Raw genomic sequence first — 16804 nt, 5'->3', positions numbered from 1 at the left:
GCCATTTTGTGAACTGAAAAAAATGAGTCGCATGCTACCGGAGTGTATTAAAGGCCCATCAAGAGAAACTTGCTCAATGTGACTCAGTAGCACCCCTCAACTGAGTAATAAATGAACACAACCAGCTCGGTTTGCTCCGTCTATTCCCAGTTAAAACAAAATAACCAAAATAGCGACCTTAAGAAACATTTTGTGAGATTTGGACGCATTGATATGCTAAGACAGCAGAGAACCGGTCAGAAGACTTCTTCACCATTGAATGGGTTTGTGGGTATTCCAGTGCTGTTATTTCTTTACCCTTGTAATTTTCTTCCCGGTTTAAGAGGGTGTGTGTGAGAGTGAACAAGCATCTCATCTGGGGTATTTTGGTGATAATTTTGTAACTTGAAGAAAGTTTCAATTTCATAGCCACTTTGAGATTCCTGGGTAAGTAATTGTCTTTCAGTTCTATGTCTTTTTAAAATCTTTGTTGCCTTCAACCAAGCAACTTGCTGCTGATGTAAAGACTATACTGTGTGAAACAGGAAATGTCCCGGTCCTTGTGGTAACCTCAACAATTCAGAAGAGATTTTTCACTCTGGTGGGACTGCAGACTTACTCTTACTGTGTACTTTGCTCTCCCCACGTCTCACCACCCTCAGGTCTCACCGTGTTCGCCGACGTGTGTGACGCCGGCTACGTCTGTGTGTCTGCCTCGAACACCTCCCGGCCGACGGACGGGACGACGGGCTACGAGTGCCAGCCCGGCTACTATTGCCCCAAGGGTAGCGACCAGGGGATCAAGTGTCCTGAGGGGACCTTCAGTGACCGCTACGGGCTGGAAAATATGACAGAATGTGAGCCCTGCACGCCGGGCCAGTACTGCCAAACAGCAGGTAGGTTCGCAGTCTCTCACCCCAAAACTGAGCCACTTTACCTGGATACGTTCCATTCAAACACCATTGAGTGCGCCCTCATGCATGCAAGGGCCATGCCCGACCATGGATTCCAGGTTTGATTTGTTCACTAACTTTACCACTCTTGAAAAAAAGAAATTTCAAGACTTTTTTTTTGTGATTATAGTGGTTTTGTTGGTTTTGATTTCGGTGTAAAACGAGAAATGTAACTTAGTCCTCAAGTGAAAACTGGTCATCGGTGCCCTGAAAGCCTTTCATATTCATCAATTTCGTTTTAGCTTTTCTTCCACCACATGTATAATGAAATGTACTTTAACTGCAACGTCATTCTCTTGGTTGGCTTTTGGGAGATGTTATTCTTGGCACCGTAATATTTTGTAGTCACTGATCCCCTACAACTGAAGGCTTGCAACAGGAGAAAACCATGCCTGAAGATGTTTGTCAGAAAACCATGCTTGAAGATGTTTGTTAGAAAACCATGCCTGAAGATGTTTGTTAGAAAACCATGCCTGAAGATGTTTGTTAGAAAACCATGCCTGAAGATGTTTGTTAGAAAACCATGCCTGAAGATGTTTGTTAGAAAACCATTCCTGAAGATGTTTGTCAGAACTCCAGTTTAGTATACCAGCAGTTTTCGGTTTGATTGTGGCTTCAGTCCGTATCCTGTGTTTAAATCTTAGAGCTGTTTTATATTATTAGAGCACTAACTCCCTACACAAAATGGGTGCAGCCATGTTTATGCACAGACCTGGAACTCAAACTTCTGTACGGCTATTCGTCTCTTTGCATCTATATTCTAATAGAGTAATATATAGAACAATAAAGAATAATAAAGTCATTGTCCCAAATAACTGCTGTTTATTTTGCTCAGTATATTCAATGTAGAAAATGCATTGAATTGTTATTTACAAAATGGGTGTGCGTGTTGCATGTTATTGGGAATTCCAACCATATTGTTTCAATATATTGTACAAATGCACGCATGAATTAAAGCGTCTGCACACAAGATTGCATTAAGGCTTTCTCCGCGGGGCAAATGAGGAGACTTCATTTCATTTCATTTCATATTGGTTTATTAAAATCCATTTTTCGCAGTTAAAAAAAAATGAATTACAATGGATTTAACAATCAAAATAACAATAGATAGAGCTGTAGCAATTGAATATATAGCTCTGTGGTTCAAGTCTACATTTTATATCAAGAGATTGCAAGAAAACTTGTAACCAGTAGGTTCCTCTCCCTTCCCCTCCCTCAGGTCTGACTGAACCCACCGGCAACTGCACCGCCGGCCACTACTGCACCCTGGGGGCGGTGGATCCCAACCCCGCGGGCCAAGCCTATGGCGACGTCTGCCCGGCCGGCTACTACTGTCCCGATGGGACGGAGGACCCGGTGCCTTGCCCCGTGGGGACCTTCAACCCGCTCAGCCAGCGGCCGGCCCGGTCTGACTGCCTCAACTGCACTGAGGGGACGTACTGTGATAAGCTGGGGCAGACCAATTACACAGGTAGGGTAGGGGTGTTGCTGTAGACCTGACTTACGCCAGGATGTCTGTGACGTCTTCGTTTATGCTTTGGATACATACTGAGGCCATGCGTCTATACTTGCTTGGTGCCCTCTTGTGTCACCTTATTACTGTGAGTTCGGTTCAGAAATCCTGACTTGACGAATCTGCCAACCGTTGGTACATAGCGAATGGCTCATCTACCAACAGTGGTAGCAGCCAATCGCATTGCCGAACTTGTTTTTACGTCATTCGTACCTGCATCATAATGAACAAAACTACAAGTCTGACTACTTTGATTGGTGGAAATTCTGTAAACATTATGCAAGATTGTGCCGTTCATATGTAATTATGAACAACTACGCATCACTGACAGGGAGTGGTCTGATTGGTTTATCCATCAAGTCTGACTTACTGACTGGTGAGGTATGACACACATTGTACATTAAAGGCTATCAAATGAGGGTGCCTTATAAGGGTTATGTGAGCTGCTGGGCCAAGCGCAACGACTGTGTAGTGCGTACAGGCTGAGGGAATGGCTGACTAGGAAAGAGCAACGTAAGCCTGACTTGATTCAAGTCTAGTGTCACTGCAGAGTTCCACACAAGTACCTCATGATTGCTTTATCTCTTGTCTCCTGAAGTACTTTCACAAGCACTTTTGCTGCCAAGAGTGGATCGGTAACAAAGAGATGAGTATGTGGCAGTTGTGTGTGCTATTTGGAATATTTTGTGGCATGAATTGACACGGAGGCATTTACAAGTAAGATGTACTCATGAATACCTACATGTATGTGTAGTCTTTTTACCAGGTTATCAGTAGGTATCTTAGACTCCATCGCAGTCAATAGTTTTGTTGAGGTACTGGGGCTATATTACTTGTGGCGCAGTTATGAGCGCTTTTGAAGAAATGAGCAAGTTGCTTATTCAGAAAGCGCATGCTTGAAATGAATTGCATTGTAAGTGGCACGTGAACATCACTATGCATGGCAGAGGTAGGCCCTCTTAGCGTGACTAGTACACCAACTCACATGCACTGAACATGTTCCAACTTATGTGACTTGAGGTATTTGTTCTTGAATAGCGAGCCCTTTTATGTGAAACTGGCTCATTGCAAAGTGCTCAATTTGGTATTTTCCCCGGGAAGCTTTTTTAGAGCTTTCGAAAAATTTAACTCCAAAGATGCTTTTAATTGCTATGAGAGCTGTGGATGTGATCGCGGTTTCTTTGCATGGTGCCAACCTGGTATCTGCTTCAACAAATTTTTTTGGTGTTATATTTGAGAGGCCATTTTCTGCGGGTTTGAATGTATGTTCGTTGGTCTGATCAGAATGTTATCCTCGTGCATTTTCAGATGAATGCGATCCGGGCTTTTACTGCGTCAGCGGAGCCTCGAGCGCGACACCTACAGATGGCGTAACTGGCGACGAGTGCCCGGCGGGCTACTACTGTGAGCGGGGAAGCTCCGTTCCCCAACCCTGCGACGACGGTGAGTTGCAGACGGTCTGAAAATTGCAGCATTTCATTGGTTCATTCCTACGTCTTACGAAAGTTTGAGAGCTGGGCTGCCTTGGAAAGTCGTGGCTGCGGCTAGTTGTAACAAATGTTAATGTGAAGCTGCTTCAGCCATTAGCCACAGGCTTCCATTGAGACACATGTTACTATAAGCCATAGCCAGTACTTTTGGGAGCAATCTGTGTGTTTAGATCCAGGCTGAATGTTGGGGTCCCACCTCTGCAACCACAAGCACTTAAATGTAAGCTAACAATGTCACAAGAACATCTGTCATTCCCTTGAAGAAGTTTGTAATATCTTTCTTTCCAACCAGTCAAAGTTTTGAGTAGTATTAAAAAAAGAAGAACCAAATCAATATTTTCCAAATTGTTCTCCTAGTTTCCCCTTGCTTACAAGGCGAGAGTATTAAGCATATCTTTGGCTTATACTTAAGTTTGCTGATCTCATCTCTGTTAGCATGTATTTGAGTTTGCATGGTACATGATAACCATCTCCACACTTATTAGTTGCTTCAGTGAATCTCATTTTAGACAATTCGTAGTTAAAATGCCAGCTAAAAGTTTGTAATGCCAACTTGTTTCAGGTTTCAAGTTTTATGAAACAGTGGTAGCATTGACTAATCCAGGAAGGCTCGTGTTCTTAAACTTGAAATATGGATAACAAGCATTTGGTAGTTTGCAACATCCTGTTCAATGTGGGTTGAAGACTAATTTGACACATGCACCACCTGTCCACAAGTGTTGCACCTCGTCTGTTATAGCTTATAAATCTGGATGCCGAATTACTTGATGTTTTGATATTAAATTCTCAGGTACCTACATGAACCACACCCAAGCTGAGGCCTGCGACATCTGCCCTGCTCGCTACTACTGCGTCAACAAGGACCGAGCTGACCCTTGCCCGCTGGGCAGCTATTGCCCCACAGGGCGGGGCTTTGACTATGAGATGTGCCCCCGTGGCACCTACGGCCCCGTCAGGATGCTGGCCACTGCTGCGGAGTGCACACCGTGTGACGGCGGCAAGTACTGCGACCGCACGGGTGCCGACGCCGTCCGCGGCAACTGCGCCCCGGGCTACTATTGCGAGACAGGCGTGGACACGGCCTACCCTGACAGCAACAATACGGGCGTGGGCGGGCCCTGCCCCGAGGGTACCTACTGCCCAGGAGGCAATGCGGCCCCCCTGGGCTGCGAGGCGGGCACGTACAATGACCTGACAACTCAAGCGGAATGCCAGCCCTGTGAGGCACGGTACTACTGCCCGGCCAACTCCACTACTTATCTTGACACACCCTGCTGGAAAGGTATTGAGCTCTCCTTGAACTAAACTGTCCTGTCTACTGGTCTTTATAAATACTCCTACTTGCTTTTTTCATGGATAGAATCTAATTTCATAGTTATTTTGAAACAGGTGCTTCACTCCCTCATTACTCGAGAAGGCTTGGAATTTGCAAATAGCTCTCATGCGCCCTACTTCATGTTCATATTGTATTCGTTGCTTGTCAATGCCCCCATCAGTGTGTCTAACTCTTCACTGCTGACCTTTGACCTTTCACCTCCAGGTTACTATTGTCCAGAGGGCACCAGGTACGCCACAGAGTTTGCCTGCCCTGTCGGGACGTACAACAACCGTACCATGGCTAACAATGCGTTTGACTGCTTGCCCTGCCTAGGTAAGAAAAGCCTGTGCTTTACAGTTTGATCCCTGGGAATAACAGACCAGTTTTTAAACCAGAAATTACATTATTTTGCCTGATTCCTTGCGGTCATTATGGTAAAACTTTGCTCAAGTGCCCTTATTGAAAACAATTACTTATAGCATCTACATTTAATGGATATCCAAAATAAGTGAATTCTACACAGGAAAAATTAATTGCGTGGCAAACAATCAGTCTGGAAGTTGTTTACTCTCATCATAAATACACTTTTTGAGCTGAAACTTTAAGTCATGAGCAATGATGTGTTTTCAGAGTCTCTGTTTCGAACTGATTTCAAGACGTAATGAGTGACTGATTTATTTAAAGTAATTTTTTTCAAGGCAGTCACAGAGTGAATTCATGGAAACAGAAAGACAGAAGCGAAAACAATAAAATCAAATTTTGACAAGAAAAATTTTACAACCGTCAATGTTACATTAACAAATGGGGGATTTTATATTGAAAACTTTTATAGGATATGAAATTGTATCATTTCTCTATTGCAGGTGGGTGGTACTGCGAGGGCGATGCTAACGAAGTCCCCACAGCACGCTGCGACCCTGGCTGGTACTGTAGTAGCGGGGCCTACTCTAAGCGACCCACCCCCTACGACAACTCCACCGGTGACTTCTCGGTCAGCGAGTGCCCCATCTACACGTTGAATTTCACCGGGGATATTTGCCCGCCCGGTGAGTAGTTGGTGTGAACAGAATTGCCTGTGTGATGCCTCAAAGCATGTAAATCGGGGCTTGAATGTTGAAATGAAGCGGATTCTGACAATTGGCAGTGTGTGGACGTGATTTTGACCAATATTAGTGCAAAGGGGTTGCAGAATTATTTGAAAACAAAATTGACCAGCACTGAAGCTGGTGTCCAGCCTAAATGTTTCAGCACATTTTGTCTAACTCGTAGTCAGCTGTTTTTTTCTCTGGTGCATAAATTTGTGAGCAATACTTTTTTTTGCTTAGAAGCTGTGTAATCAGGGTGCCCATGGCCATGGAAAATCTTGAAAACCCTGGAAGAAAAGTTGTCCTGGAAGGTCATGGAAAAGTGGGAAAAATTGGGTGTCCTGGAAGCCTCTTGTCAGAGGAAAAAAGTCGTGGAATCGTCATGGAAATGAAGTAGATGCAAGGGTTCTTTTTTGATGGGTTGCTTTCAATGTGATCTCAGAATGACAGATTTATTGGTGATATCTTCGCCAGGTATTGATAGTGGCTATGGTGGTCTTCCAGTTAGTATCAAATATTTTTTCTCAGCAAATGGTCTTACACATCATGCAAATAGTCATATTTTAATCCTGGAAAGTCTTGGAAATTAGTTTTCAGATACCCATGGAAACCCTGCGTAATTTTGAGTCCTCGGTCCCCTTGAGGTCTAACTTCTCATTCTCCTTGCTCTTTTTTGACAGGAACGTACTGCCCGGAAGGGTCCCAGTACCCGATCCCTTGCCCCAAGGGCAAGTACTGCGAGGGCTACGCCAATGAGATCTACGATGGGAACTGTAGGGCGGGCTTCTTCTGCAACGGCAGTGCGTCGGTCCAGGACCCCGTGGCCTGTAGCAGGGGCCACTACTGCCCTGAAGGAACAGAGGTAGAGGAACCCTGTGAGCCTGGCACTTACTCTGGTAGGTTGACAATCGTTTCAGCCCATTCATTATTTGTTTTGTTTCCGGTTTGTCAATTTCACTACATGGCACTGGGGGAAAGATTTAATTGATCGCCGCCATTCCATGCGGTATGTACCGTCATGTAGAAATTGGAGTTAGTATGAAATCCTGAGATATCGGAAAATCGTCATTCAGGTATTAAGTAAAGCAAGATAATTTTATATTCTAACTGTATCTCCAGACAACAGTGTGTTATGCTTGAGTACTTTTGACATTTAATTTTGCCGTCTTTTAAGCCACTGATCAGTGAGGTGTTCACAAAATGTGAAATTAACAACATGCACATTGGCCACAGTATGATGGAAGTGCAAATGTGGGACAAAACATGATGGCAGCGTTATTATATGCAACACCCTCCTTCTTCGTTGGCAGACCGGGAGGAGAACACCAACATCACCGACTGCCTGCCCTGCACTGCGGGCATGTACTGCGAAGAGTGGGGGCTGGACACGCCCAGCGGGGAGTGCGCCCGCGGGTACTTCTGCCCTGGTGGCCAGCAGACGGCTAGGCCGGACGGACTGGCCTGCAGCCCCGGTCACTTCTGCCTGGCCGGCAGCCACAATGAGACTGGCTGCCCCAGCGGTTGGTACCAGCAGCACTGGGCACGCTATGACTGCAACCTGTGCCCCAGGGGTGCCTTCTGTAGAGCTTATGGTAAGGCGGTCTTTGTAGTTGATTACCTGTATTATACTTTGGAACTTCACAAATGCCTCACTTATCTTCACAGGTGCTTTAAAAGTCTGCTTCATGTGTAAACTATATAAATAAAGACAGTCCCTTGCTGTTTTGGTCAAACTACTTGTGAAAGTCATTTTTTTGTCAAGCATCATCTTCGTCACAGCTGTGAAGCATCTCAAAACGTGATGATTTCAGAAAAATATCAGTTCAAATCCTGGAACTTTATGAATCACAGTATTGGGGATTACCTGTTGGTTTTATGCACTCATAGACAGGTGGTACGTGCTGGTAGACAGGTGGTGTGCGCTCGTAGACAGGTGGTATGCGCTCATAGACAGGTGGTACGCGGTCATAGACAGGTAGTATGCGCTCATAGACAGGTGGTATGCGCTCATAGACAGGTGGTATGCGCTCATAGACAGGTGGTATGCGCTCATAGACAGGTGGTATGCACTCATAGACAGGTGGTATGCTCTCATAGACAGGTGGTATGCGCTCATAGACAGGTGGTATGCGCTCATAGACAGGTGGTATGCGCTCATAGACAGGTGGTATGCACTCATAGACAGGTGGTATGCACTCATAGACAGGTGGTATGCACTCATAGACAGGTGGTATGCGCTCATAGACAGGTGGTATGCGCTCATAGACAGGTGGTATGCACTCATAGACAGGTGGTATGCACTCATAGACAGGTGGTATGCGCTCATAGACAGGTGGTATGCGCTCATAGACAGGTGGTATGCGCTCATAGACAGGTGGTATGCGCTCATAGACAGGTGGTATGCGCTCATAGACAGGTGGTATGCACTCATAGACAGGTGGTATGCGCTCATAGACAGGTGGTATGCGCTCATAGACAGGTGGTATGCGCTCATAGACAGGTGGTATGCACTCATAGACAGGTGGTATGCACTCATAGACAGGTGGTATGCGCTCATAGACAGGTGGTATGCGCTCATAGACAGGTGGTATGCGCTCATAGACAGGTGGTATGCGCTCATAGACAGGTGGTATGCGCTCATAGACAGGTGGTATGCCCTCATAGACAGGTGGTATGCGCTCATAGACAGGTGGTATGCGCTCATAGACAGGTGGTATGCGCTCATAGACAGGTGGTATGCACTCATAGACAGGTGGTATGCACTCATAGACAGGTGGTATGCGCTCATAGACAGGTGGTATGCGCTCATAGACAGGTGGTATGCGCTCATAGACAGGTGGTATGCGCTCATAGACAGGTGGTATGCGCTCATAGACAGGTGGTATGCTCTCATAGACAGGTGGTATGCTCTCATAGACAGGTGGTATGCACTCATAGACAGGTGGTATGCGCTCATAGACAGGTGGTATGCGCTCATAGACAGGTGGTATGCGCTCATAGACAGGTGGTATGCACTCATAGACAGGTGGTATGCGCTCATAGACAGGTGGTATGCGCTCATAGACAGGTGGTATGCGCTCGCAGACAGGTGGTATGCTCTCATAGACAGGTGGTATGCACTCATAGACAGGTGGTGTGCGCTCATAGACAGGTGGTATGCACTCATAGACAGGTGGTATGCACTCATAGACAGGTGGTACGTGCTTGTAGAGAGTTGGTATGAACGCCTCTTCAACCAATGGGGTGTCATAATTTGCCAAATACACACACGTGTCAAGCTGAGGAATGTGCGTGTGAATGCGGTACCACCGCAGTTATGGCATCTAATCGGATTAGTCTATAATAGTGAGTTTTAGCAAGAAGTCAAAGGAGAAGATAAGACTCTTGTTGCATTCTCGATATCTGCCTAGGATGTGCCGCCAAACCCTCATTACTTTAAAATATTTCCTTCAACCTGAAATGATGGAAAGTGATGCTTTCTTTTGGGCAGTTAAGGTTCCTCTCCCTCTCCTCTCCCCTCAGGTGACTACGAGGTCCTGGATGCCGAAAACACCACGGACAGCGGCAACTTCTCGGGCCGTTATCGCAGCTACCGCGGCGTCTCGGACCCTGAGATCTGCCCGGCGGGCTCCTACTGCCCTGAGGGCACCAAGCATGAGACAGAGTACCTGTGCCCGGAGGGGACCTACAGCAATAAGACGGGACTGCACAACCACACGCAGTGCACCCCCTGTGACCCTGGGATGTTCTGCCCTGGCGAAGGTAAAAGAATTCAGATGGGAGGCTTTTCTGTCAAGCTGTGGACCATGACTTCCTAACTGTAGTGGTATTTTGGAGAATAGAACAGTCCCCTGATGACACAAAAATGTCTTGGCCTGGAGGTAAAACAAAAAATGTAAAATTTAAACGAGTGATAACTTGACATTTTACCCTAAGGTATCCCCTGAAAGTGTAACACCTTGTAAAATCTCGTAAGCCTTGAGTGGCGGGATGTTTAATTTTCACACCTTTGCACTTATTGATGCTGTTTAACTGGAAAAAGTTTCCCTGGGGATTCAGGGCTATGTCTCCCAGCTGAATCACAAGTGTGACTCCAAACTTTCCACACAATTGCAAGATTAGACACCTTTTTAGAATCGGGATAGAAGATCTTTGTGCATATATTCAAATATCGTGCAGTAGGGAGTTGTCCAAGTTTATTAATCAGAAGAAAGGAAGCCCTGGTACGGGTCAGTGACGATTTAAGTTTTCTGATAAGGTTTTTGGAAAAATCAGAATATCGATGATTGGTCTGTTTGTTATTTGTTCCTGATGCAGGCAATGTGGAACCATACCAGCCATGCACAGCAGGCTATTTCTGCACCCAGGGTGCCGCCTCCTCTGCGCCCACCGACGGCACCACGGGCGACATCTGTCCCGCGGGCAAATACTGTCCCGAGGGCAGCGCAGTGGGCCAGAAGTGCCCCAAGGGGACCTTCAGCAACCAGCTGGAGCTGCGGGTGGCATCGCAGTGCCAGAACTGCACGGGGGGCTACTACTGCGACCGGTCGGGACTGACCAGGGTGTCCGGTGACTGCTGGGCAGGTGAGGAAGGGGACGCGAAGGGGGTTTGCCGAGTGTCTTTCTTTGACAAGGAACTTTCCTGATTGGTCATTCTGCGCCAATTCATGCTCTGTCCCCCATGTGACCTGACCAAGGAGTAACCTTGACAGCAATTTCCCCGCCTGCTGTTTGTATTAGAAAGGAATTTATAGGCCTTCTGAGATACCAATAAATGAAAATCAGAAGATAGGAGTAAAACTCTTTCAAAAATGAGTCTTGTTTGGTATGTTCTTAGTCTAAACTACGTGTCGTGTAGAAATAGACAGGAAAAAGAGTGGATCCCTATTAAGATTTTTTTCTGTGTCTTTGTTTTAACTGACATACAAACCAATCCAAAACTTCCAATCTCTTTATGTCCACATTTAATCATGAATGAAATAAACCAAAGAAGGTATTAGAGTCCATAATTGAGGGTCTAAAGGTGACAATCATGTACAATTCCTTCGGATGCCCTCAGTAAGAAGTTTAAAAGTATGAAAAAAAAAACAGGTGGTCCAGAACTGAAGTAATTGACATGCCCATATGTGTTTGCGTTTTTCTTTTTTTGCTTTGAAGGTCACTTCTGCTCCGGAATGTCAGAGGAGCCCGGACCTGTTGGCCAGTCCTACGGTGACCTCTGCTGGGCGGGGCATTACTGTCCCAACGGCACTGCCTACCCAGAGGCCTGCCCGCCGGGGACATACCTTGACGTTGTGGGTCAAGGGGACGTCAGTGACTGCATCCTGTGCAGACCGGGTAAGAGTTGCGCCCTCTCTCGTCATCTCCTCACCCAAGTAGAGTGGAATGTTGTGATTACATATGTCAAAGTGATTTGAGCCCATGCAGCACTCTTGTATAAATACTGTCAAAGTTTCATGTAAAATTGTAACGAATTTTGACTCAGAATGTCATAGGCCCTATGAACCCCTCACAACCCATCCTGTCTTAAGTCACAAGCTATTCCAAAGAACCATTCCTTTGTTATTGTTCACGCTACTACTTCTGACTGGCCTTATGAAAGGACTTATGACTGGAATGTGTAGGGACCTACATGTATGATGGACTCAGCTACACTATACCTTGGGCCGCAATTGTGTGCAAGGCAGATTACACTATAAAGGTTGCAGGTAATTTTCACTGCAATCTGTGTATCTGCTGTGCTACTGGAGAATTGGCGCTAGTCCTACTTGTACATGATCAGACTTCACCGCGATTAGTATAGAGTGCCCTAGGCCAGTCCGCTTAGCAGAGCAGAATGGACCCTTCCCGTGAAATATGCAAATAAGGCAGGTGATTTCACCGCAGACTTCACCGCGATTAGTATAGAGTGCCCTAGGCCAGTCTGCTTAGCAGAGCAGAATGGACCCTTCCCATGAAATATGCAAATAAGGCTGGTGAATGCCACCTACCACTGGTTGGCAAAGTGGCTTACATCAACGACGTAACAATACAGATCTCCATGCATTTGCAACTATGAGCATACACACACACCGTTTCTGTACTTGTGTAGTTTGATGTCAGTAAGAAACTTTAAAAGACAAGGAATTTTTTCCCCCGCCTCAGGACACTGGCAACTTCATTTGGTTTTGAGAAAAGGGTGCTAAAGTATTGGAAAAGGGCTGTAATACGGTTTTGATTGACCTTCAACCCCCCAGGTTATGGTTAAAGCAGGTCTCCTGCACGGCCGACAGTGTTGACGGTCTATGGTTAAAGCAGGTCTCCTGCACTGCTGACAGTGTTGACGGTCGAGCTTGCCAACCAGTGGTAGCAGCGCGCATGCACCAGTCTAATTTCTATTTTTCATGGGAAAGGTCCATTGGAGTTGGTAGTGCAGAGTTGAGAGTCTCATCCAGAAGGTCTATCTGAGGGGATATAATGCATGTAGCCCTGTAGCCATCGATCAGCGGCTGCAATTACTTCCTGTAGATTCATGGGCAGTGCCCAGCCTCAGCCAGTGGATTTAGACATGAGTTCCTAAATAGATAGGCTTAAACAATGTGGTGATAGGCCTGATCGTGGCTGACGCATTGATTTCCAGCAGTATGAAACCTCCTACCTGAGCCGCCTCCTGTCTGACAACCACTAAACTGACGATCAGTCTTTCTTGTAACTTTCAGGCTACTACTGTGACCAACCTGGGCAGACGAACGTGACCGGGGAATGCGATCCTGGTTATTACTGTGCCAGTGGGGCTAACAACAGCGCCCCCACTGACGGTGTCACAGGTAAAATCTGTTCACTCTATTTGTCTTTCATTTCTGAGACCAGAATTTGGGGGCTCAGTGACCACGGCATAATCTCCAGCTGGAATCAAGCTGATCTTCTTGAGGACTAGCTGATGTTTGTGTTAATTGGCTCGCTTTGGAAGCTATGGTGGAAAAAGGGAGCAGCACTTTTGACCCACATCCTATGGATAAAAGGTTTTGAAAAATGCAAGGTGCCAGACTAAATTTTGACTTGACATCTCATAGGCGGTAGATGCTGGGTGGGCCACTACTGTGAGTCTGGTTCCCCACACCCCACCCCCTGCACCAACGGCACCTTCTACAATCGGACTGGGGCGGAGGAGTGCGACATCTGCCCTGCCGGCCACCAGTGCATACACGGCGACACGGCTGACCCCTGCCCCCAGGGGTACTACTGCCCCACGGGGACAGGTTACGACACCAGGTTGTGCCCGACAGGGTTCTTCGGGAACCGCACAGGTTTACATCGAGAGGATGAATGCACCCCATGCACAGGTATTAGCGAGTACAACTTAATCTGGGGCCCATTTCATAGAGCTGCTTTGGCACAAAATCTGCTTAAGTTTGAAAAACCTTGCTTAAAAAAACAAAGGTTACCAGCTCAAACTCTGTGTGATTGTCATGCTAACCAAAAACAGCTAAGTACAATCCCAAAACAATATACACCACATGGAGATTTGGCTGGTTACCTGATTTACCAAGCAAGGTTTTCTCGCGCTTAAGCAAATTTTGTGCTTAAGCAGCTCTATCAAATTGGCCCCTGATCAATAACTCCATGAATGACAAACCTTTATTTACAAGCGTTTTGAGACATACAAATTTTTACAAGTAGTGGTTGTTGGTACAGTATTTAACATCATCATTTCCAAGGCTTTCATGAAAAATGAGCCAGATATTAACAATTTTTAGTGACAAGTCCTTTGTATATTATTTCACTGTTCTCATTTGATTTCATTTTTCGTAATTCCTGAAGGATTTATTTTTATAACATCTTCCAAGGAGCTGAGGTAAATTTCTCAATTTGAATGACATTTTCGTGTCCAGATTTACTTTCCTCTCCATGAGATGGAGATACACGAAAAACTTTCCTTTACGTAGCAAACTTTCCTTTTTGAACTGCTCAACGAGCAAAAATATTTGAAGTCATACCAGAACTTTGAGGGTTAAATGCAATCTTACTAGTTATGATGATAAGCATAAAAATAACAATTAGAAGAACTTCATTACTTAATTACCAGTCCGTTGTCCCTATCACAGGTGGTTACTTCTGTGCTACCCCTGGTCAAGCGGACGAGGACGGACAGTGTGACCCCGGTCACTACTGCGAGCTGGGCTCAGACACAGCTACCCCTACGGAGAGTGATGGTCACAAGGGCGTGGGTGGAGTGTGCCCAGCCGGCAGCTTCTGCCCAAGGGGGACCGTCACCCCACGGGAGTGCGATGCTGGGACGTTCACTGCATCGCCAGGTAGGTTTGAGAGAATCGTTTTTGGGCCTGTGCTGTTACCGGTGCATGGGGTGGTATCTTGTGTCTTCTTTGGTGTTATCGATCATTTTTTGATACAGCAAAACTCCCCAAAGAGGATCTGTTTTCGTAAACTTGTGTGCACGTGTCTCTGGGGCTCTAATCCCAATCTCAGGAAACTTTATTCGGCCAAACATATTGAAGTTTCTTTGTTAGAGCGGAAATGATCCTCTTGTCAAAAAGAATGGATACTTTTTAAAGAGTGCAATGGCACAAACCTTATAAACACAAAGATACCTGAAAGAAGTTTAATCAAGTCATTGTCAGTTTTAGACGTGGGAAGAGAATTCCAGAGAGCATTCTGGAGAAACTTTGTAGAAAACCCTACAGTTGGAAATCATGGCTTTGCTTTCCACCCAATCACTGATCATGCAGATCCTTTGTACTGAACATGAATGGTAGAACCTTACAGCTTGCTCAGAAACAAACCTTTTGGAACATTGACGCATTATGTATGGATGAAGACATTAAAATAATCCAATAACACGTTGACTGCTGCACATAATTTCACAGGGCGTTCCCACTTGCCAAGCGTTGTATGCATATGCGCATATTTAATGGGTACTTTTCCGGCGTCTCTTTGAACATGAGCGTTTTACAGACATATGTCTTCACCATTGCCAGCTGGGTATTTGTTGTGCTCGTCGGTGATGCCAGTGTAGTCAATTTACATTACAGTAGCCTGTGATTCCCTACGAGTGTACACACAGTCAGCAGTCAACATGTTAAGGAAATCAAGTTGCCAACAACCCCATCTGCAGTGGCAAAGATACCTATATAAGGGAACATTTCATAATTACAGAAGGCGGTATTTACTGTGGTACCGCTGTATTTTTGCGGTACCAGCATTAAGCCCTTTCGGGTAACTAGTGCGGTGCCGCTAAAAAAAACAGCGGTACCGCAGTAAATACCGCCTTCAACAATTACGAAACGCTCCCTAAACAAAATAGTGTAAATTATGCCAAGAAGAACAGCAACTGAAAGACAGGAGAAGTGAAATAGTTACTATTCACCATCCCATAGGTCAGAGCTCCTGCACCACATGCACGGCTGGTTACTATTGCCCGGCTAACACCAGCGACCCGACCGTCTACCCATGCTCGCCGGGCTACTACTGCCCACCAGGCACCGGCTACGAGACCCAGCACCCCTGCCCCGAGGGCACCTACAATTCCCTCCCCCTCCAGCAGAATAGTTCCTCCTGCGAACTCTGCCCTCCGGGTATGTACTGCGAGGGGGAGGGGCTGGACCGTCCCACTGGCAACTGCAGCGAAGGGTGGTACTGCACCGGAGGGGCTGTGACGTCCAAGCCTCTGCCTCTTGGTGAGTATCGATTGATTGTTTTCATACCCAAAAGCTGATAAACAAATTCGAAATATTCAACACTTCCATAGTTTATCAAGTAGGGCTATTGTGGATTGCACCAAAAATCCCTACATGTCCATTACAGGACATCCAGTCTTTAGCTGAAAGTTATCAGTCATTTGAATAAACTCTGAGAATGGTTCATCGTGTTGTTTGCAAAAGGACCTGAGACTAGGCTTTTTGAATTAGTGGACATGTCTCGAGAATCTCAGAAGATCTCAAAGAAACTGACCAGAATTTAAGCTTCAGACAAACTTTTGGAAAAGCCTTCCAAACAGTGAAAATGGTTCACTAATTTCTCCCCGCCACTGTTGGATTTTTTTATCGTGTACCTGATGCTTTCTCATCATAGGTAATGCCACAGTGATCTCTGACTGCACTTGTCCTGCTGTCAACTACACGGGCAACAAGTGCTACCCGGGGACCTACTGCCCGTCTGGCTCTGCCGCACCCATCGACTGCACTGCGGGCTGGTACTGCGACGATTACGAACTTGCAACGCCCAAAGGTACGTATCTCCAGTCGGTTGCATCTGAATATCATGGCTGTTGCCGGAAGTTTAATATGTGATTATAGAAGCCCATTGTCTGGTGCCAGTGATTGGGAGACAATCTAGTAACTTGTCAGTAATTTTAGTAGTGATCATTATTCTTCCGACAAAGTTTTATAGGTTATCTTTGTTGTTTTTGTGGCCATCGACGACCAGTCTGCATCCTGCCCTCAACGGTCTCCGCACCAGTCCAGTCGAGT

The 16804-nt window shown here is 46.0% G+C and overlaps 1 protein-coding gene across 1 annotated transcript in view; it reads left to right on the top strand.

Annotated features, from left to right (window-relative positions):
- LOC110984313 (uncharacterized) overlaps nucleotides 1-16804 on the top strand; it is a 148206-nt gene that overhangs the window by 85971 nt on the left and 45431 nt on the right. Inside the window, exons 87-102 of the mRNA XM_087142455.1 lie at nucleotides 642-875; nucleotides 2152-2403; nucleotides 3754-3888; nucleotides 4726-5217; nucleotides 5476-5586; nucleotides 6117-6299; nucleotides 7019-7234; nucleotides 7649-7930; nucleotides 9861-10100; nucleotides 10656-10922; nucleotides 11496-11675; nucleotides 13037-13144; nucleotides 13391-13660; nucleotides 14423-14632; nucleotides 15713-16012; nucleotides 16407-16562. Coding sequence (XP_086998581.1) covers nucleotides 642-875; nucleotides 2152-2403; nucleotides 3754-3888; nucleotides 4726-5217; nucleotides 5476-5586; nucleotides 6117-6299; nucleotides 7019-7234; nucleotides 7649-7930; nucleotides 9861-10100; nucleotides 10656-10922; nucleotides 11496-11675; nucleotides 13037-13144; nucleotides 13391-13660; nucleotides 14423-14632; nucleotides 15713-16012; nucleotides 16407-16562 — 3636 coding nt within the window. The remainder of the gene's footprint in view (nucleotides 1-641; nucleotides 876-2151; nucleotides 2404-3753; nucleotides 3889-4725; nucleotides 5218-5475; nucleotides 5587-6116; nucleotides 6300-7018; nucleotides 7235-7648; nucleotides 7931-9860; nucleotides 10101-10655; nucleotides 10923-11495; nucleotides 11676-13036; nucleotides 13145-13390; nucleotides 13661-14422; nucleotides 14633-15712; nucleotides 16013-16406; nucleotides 16563-16804) is intronic.

The sequence above is a fragment of the Acanthaster planci genome, linkage group LG10 (genome assembly GCF_054643075.1).
Source record: "Acanthaster planci isolate LZ-2023a linkage group LG10, COTS_SCS, whole genome shotgun sequence".
In the NCBI taxonomy this organism is placed as follows: Eukaryota; Metazoa; Echinodermata; class Asteroidea; order Valvatida; family Acanthasteridae; genus Acanthaster; species Acanthaster planci.
The sequence above is the reverse complement of the archived record's forward strand: the minus strand, read 5'-3'. Positions and strand labels throughout refer to the sequence as shown.